General features: G+C 40.3%; 1 protein-coding gene across 1 annotated transcript in view; it reads right to left on the reverse strand.

Annotated features, from left to right (window-relative positions):
• The window catches only part of Stx12 (syntaxin 12), a 34,236-nt gene that overhangs the window by 12,632 nt on the left and 15,792 nt on the right, over window positions 1–5,812 (reverse strand). Inside the window, exon 3 of the mRNA XM_055611268.1 lies at window positions 3,476–3,575. Coding sequence (XP_055467243.1) covers window positions 3,476–3,575 — 100 coding nt within the window. The remainder of the gene's footprint in view (window positions 1–3,475; window positions 3,576–5,812) is intronic.

Genomic DNA, 5,812 nt, shown 5'->3' on the forward strand with positions numbered 1-5,812 from the left:
TAGATAGATAGATAGATAGATAGATAGATAGATAGATAGATAGATAGTACTCACTGGGTCAAACACATACATGCCAAGCAACCACTGAGTTACCTTCAGCCCCAAAATGCTATTTTTAAAATATATCATAAATATCTTCTGCTTTACTATACTCTTTACAATTTTTAAACTAATTATTTCCTTTTTTTTTTTAAAGATTTATTTTTATTTATACAGTGTTCTGCCTGCAGGTGTGCCTGCAGGCCAGAAGAGGGCACCAGATCTCACCCTAGATGGTTTTGACCCACCATTTGGTTATGGGAATTGAACTCAGGACCTTTGGAAGAACAGCCAGTGCTCTTAACCTCTGAGCCATCTCTCCAGCCTATGTTCTTTACAATTATTAATACTAATTAGTGCATACATTTTACAAACTTGTTTTCAGTATATTTCATGTAAATATTTCTTTTACTGTTGCCAGTTTTAAATCACTATAAAGCTAAAGTGAGTCCCACTGTAATAGTAATTTACACTGAAGTCTTTATGACAAATTTATATGAATGGCAATAGATCAAAAGGCATGCATATTTTTCCTCCCTGTGCTTGGTATGGAACCAAAGACCTTGCACATGGTCTACCATTGAGCTATATATACCCAGCCTGCATGTGCAAATTTCTATAAATATATCATTAAATATATTCATAAATATATTCATATATATAAATAAATCATTAAATATAGTCAATGATTTCATAGATTTAAATGAGGAATTCAGAATAAGACCTTATTACTATACTTTATAGGGAGGTAGTATATTCAAGAGGAGATGGCAAGGGCTGGAGATATAGTTCACTGGTAGATCACATATCTAGCGTATACAAGGCTCTGGATTCCATTCCCAGCACCACAAATAAGTTGGAGAGAACAGAACAGGGACTGGCAACAGCAGCTGTGAGCACAATAAAATACCTAAAGCTTTGGGGCTAAAGCTGGGAAAATATCTGGGTGCCATCATTATAAAGAGGATACTGAAGTCATTAAAAAGTCGGGCTCCTGAGAAACAAAGGATGAATTGAGAAAATAAAAAGATCAATAGCAGAACTTTGGGGCATGCCAACTTTGAGGAAGAAACAGTAAAGAAGGCTGAAACTCATCTCAGGCACCATCAGAGTTGGAGGTAGAACCGAAAAGCATCGTAGAAGAGCACGTTTCAGAAGATATAGGGCAAGCAAGAAGTCCAAGGAAAACAAAGAAGCAGGGCGTGGTGGCACCTCTGTAGGAGCTGGCAGTGGGGAGGCAGAGAACTGCCACAGACTCCAGAGCAAACTGGGCTGCACAGTGAAAAACTGTCTCAAAAGAAGGAAGCTCAAAAAAGATTAGGAGTTGGCAGCTGAGAGAGCTCTAATAGTATGTACACATGGGAAATGGGAAGCAGGACATGCCATAACACAGTGGTTCTCAACCTTCCTAACGCTGTGACCCTTTAATACAGTTCTTCATGTTGTGCTGACCCCCAACATAAAATTACATTTGTTGCTTCATAATTGTAATTTTGCTACTATTATGAATAGTAATGTAAATATCTGACAGGCAGGATATCTATATTTGACCGCTGTGGAAGGGTCATTTGACTCCCAAAGGGGTCAAAACCTACAGGTTGAGAGCTTCTGGTTTAACATATAGGGCACTGGGGAAAAGATGAGTAATGGGGATGAGCCCAGTTAGATATGGAAAAGGCAAAAGGAAGTCAGCAAACAGGAGAGAAATGGAGTTGTATTTCACTGAGGAGAGCATGTCTGCAGCTCGATTTTGTGTTCTTAATGATTCAGGCTAATGGAAGGGGACAATAGCATGCATAATCCAAAAATACACTTGTCTTTAGAACACATTAGATGAAACTTTTGGTAGGAGACTTGACTTTCTATTTATACTTTGCTTGGGCTAATATTTCTTTTCTGTTTTTCTTTTTTAAAGATTTATTTATTTATTATTTATACAGTATTCTGCCTGTATGCATGACAGAAGAGGGCATCAGATCTCATTATAGATGGTTATGAGCCACTATGTGGTTGCTGAGAATTGAACTCAGGACCTTTGGAAGAACAGCCAGTGCTCTTAACCTCTGAGCCATCTCTCCAGCCCTAATATTTCATTCTTAAGCACTTACAATACTCTGCCTGCATTAGGCCGTTAGACTCCTTTGTCATTACTATGAAAACTGTTGGTAAATGTGTACTCTTTCAGCACACAGCTAGAAGAAAGAAAGGGACGATTTAGAAGCAAGCTGGAGAAACTGGATGGAGGGAGAACAGGCCCATCACTGAAGTATCAGCACGAGTAAAAACCAAAGCAGCCACATAAAGATGACCAGAGGATGTGTGCACTAAGATATTTTTGTCAGTGATGCTGGGGACCAAACCAAAGGCTGTACACAGGCCAGATAAGCACTTAATGACAGAATATCTCCAACTGGGAAAAAAAGTCTTACCTCAGCATTCCTTTATCTTAAGACCAATAGGTGACCTTTGGTAAGACACAGAAGTCACAGAAGATATGAAAGATGTTTAATTCCTCCTTGGCTAAATATATTGTAATGTGTTATTAAATAATAGCAGTAGCCATCACACACTCAGCACATGCTGGATGCCAGGCTGTGCTACATCTGGTCCATACATTACTGCCACAATAGTCATACTGTGCCTCTCTGTACAGGCAGTGTGATTAACTTGAATGGTCATCTTTACACAACCTATAATTATTTGGGAAGAGAGTCTCAGTGAAGGATTGTTTACACTGGCTTGAGCATTCATCATGTCCATGGGAGACTGTCTTAAGTTGATTAGTGTGGAAGAATCCAACCCATTGTTGACAGCAACATTCCCCAGGTAGGAGATCAAGAACTATGTAAGAGTAATGGAGCTACACACAGCAAGTGAGGAAAAGAACAAGCATGCAGGCTTTCATTTTTCTCTCTTCTTGACTGTGGATGAGATGCGACTAGTTGCTTTGCTTTAAGTTCCTACTACCTTGATCTCCCCACAGTAATAGAATATAACCTGGAATTGTGAACTAAAAATCAAACAAACAAAAAACCACCTTCTTCTCGATTGCATTTTGTTGTGGTACTTTATCACAGCTACAGAAATAAAACTAGGGCACATGGTAAAGAAATTAAGGTTCAAAAAAGAAAGAAAGGTTCAGAGAATATCAAGAACCAGAACAAAAGCCCTACTTGCTTTTGTTCCACATACTGCCACTGTATCAGCACAAAGTCCTTCTCTACTAATAAACGAAACAGGCCGGGGGTGGTAGCGCGCCTGTAATCCCAGCACTTGGGAGGCAGAGGCAGGTGGATCTTTGTGAGTTTGAGGCCAGCCTGGTCTACAAAGCCAGTCCAAGACAGCTACAGCTTGATACACAGAGAAACCCTGTCTCAAAACAAAAACAAAAACAAACAAATAATAATAATAAATAAACAAAACAGAAAATACCAACCTGTTCTGATGCAGACAAAGGCAGGGGCAAGGACCCTAATTCCTTTAGCAACTCATTTGTTTCCTTGGCAAGCTGATTTGTGGAGTGTTGTAACTGTTGCCTAAGAGAGAAAAGACAGGTGTTAGGATGTTGTGGTTTCTTGAGAGCTCTCATGCTGTGGCACTGCGCTTAGGGATTCTCAGTGCAAAGAACGAAGGCCCGTTAGAACAGGAGCTTCACTGCTATGCTCACAAACCCACTGCAAGGCCTTCCCATTACTGAAGCAGTCCCACTGAGCAAAAAGATGCTCACTCAATGATACCTGCTGAAGAAAGCACAGACCAGGAATTTCAACTGTTTGAGAAGAATGTCAGCATTCTGCTAGAAACTGAGGAGTAATTACTACCTATACCCAAACCTAATGACTTTAACACACTGAGCCCACTCTAAAATGCTCACTGATTTCCCAGGAGCCCTGCAAAGTCAGTACCTACCACAGTACACTGACCAGGATGGTTAGATATAACATGTGTTAAAAGAGTAGCCTCTTATGTACCGTGGAAAAACTCCAAAGATCCATTCCCAAGCTCCTGCTTAGAAGTTGATTCTTTTTGAGGACTTATCCTTTGCTTCCATATCTTGATTGTTATGCCTGACTTTCTGACCTTATGCTGTTCTGAACACTTACCTCTTGTGCAAGATACTGGGTTCAGATCTCTAGCACTATAAACATTAACAAACCAAAAGGCACATATAAAGAAGCTGGGTAATGGGCACAAAGGCCTCCACCACTGTCCCAGCTGCTCTGAGGCTGATACAGAAGGAACATTTGAGTCTACCAGGCTGAGGCTAGCCTCTCTAACATAGTGAGATGGATAGATGGAAGGAAGGAAAGAGAAATTCAACAAAGGAGAGCATGAATATAAAGGTGATGTGATAGAAATAAAAATAAATAAATAAGGGCTGGAGAGATGGATCAGAGGTTAAGAGCACTGGCTGCTCTTCCAGAGGTCCTGAGTTCAATTCCCAGCAACCACATGGTGACTCACAACCATCTATAGTGAGATCTAATGCCCTCTTCTGGCCTGCAGGTGTACATGCAGGGAGAACACTGTATACATAATAAATAAATAAATAAATAAATAAATAAATAAATAAATAAATAGAAATAAATTAATAGATTGATGAATGAATGAATGAACGGCTCTTCCCATCATGGTCTCCCCTCTTCTCTGGCCATCTCTACGAAGGTTTTAAGGAGTGACAGCGAAGCCACATGCTGTGGTCTGAACTTATGTTGAATGCCTAGCCCCCAAGTGATGCTATTAGGAGGTAGGTGTACAAAGTGATTAGCTTGTGATGGGACTTATGCATGCATTAATGCCCCATCCAAGGCACCAGAGAACTAACTGCTTTGCTTCTTCCACCAAGTGAGAACACAGTAAGAAAGCGTCATCTGCTGGCACCCTCCTTTAATCCCTGCACTCAAGAGGCAGAGGCAGGTAGAGCTCTAAGAGCTTTAGGCTAGCATGGTCTATACAGTAAGTTCCAGGACAGCCAGGGCTACAAAGTGAGACCATTTCAAAAGCAAAACAAAAACCAAACATTATCCATGAAAAAGAGGACCTTCATCGGACACTGTTTCTATTAGAGACTTGTTCTTCAACCTCTTAGGCCTCAGAACTGTGAGAAATAAATACCTAGTCTATGATCTATTGTTGCAGCAGCCTCAATGGTTAAGACACCACATTGCTTTATCACTGCAAACAGACTTCTAGGATTAGAAAGTAAGAGAGACAACAGGAGCCAATGAGGAGGCAGACCATCCTAGAATCACTAACAAATGCAGACATGTCACTCTCCCTAGAGTAGCTCCCTATGCTTACAGACACTTGCTCACTTCACAACATTTAAGAGAGGAAACAAATATTAAAGATAAAGAACGGAGAGCTGTGGTGGCACACACCTTTAATCCCAGCACGTGGGAGGCAGGGGCAGAGGAATCTCTGTGAGTTTGAGGACAGCCTGAGACTCTGTCTCAGGAAAGAAAAAAAGAAAAAAAAAAAAAAAAAAGGATAAAGAACAGAACTTTAAAAAAAATTTGTTTACTGTGTGTGTTTGTGTGTATTCGTATTATATGTACGCATGTAGGTGGGCAGATATACCAAGACATATGGAAACACAGATGAGCCAGTATGCATGTGAGACACGCTGACATTAGAACAAATTTCCAGAGTTAGCTTTCCCCTTCCACCATGTGGGTTCCGAAGATCAAACACAGATCCCCAGTTGGACGGCAAGCACTTTTTTTTATCTATCTATCTATCTATCTATCTATCTATCTATCTATCTATCTAT

This window comes from Psammomys obesus, unplaced genomic scaffold, assembly GCF_907164565.1.
Source record: "Psammomys obesus unplaced genomic scaffold, mPsaObe1.curated_primary_1811, whole genome shotgun sequence".
Taxonomy (NCBI): Eukaryota; Metazoa; Chordata; class Mammalia; order Rodentia; family Muridae; genus Psammomys; species Psammomys obesus.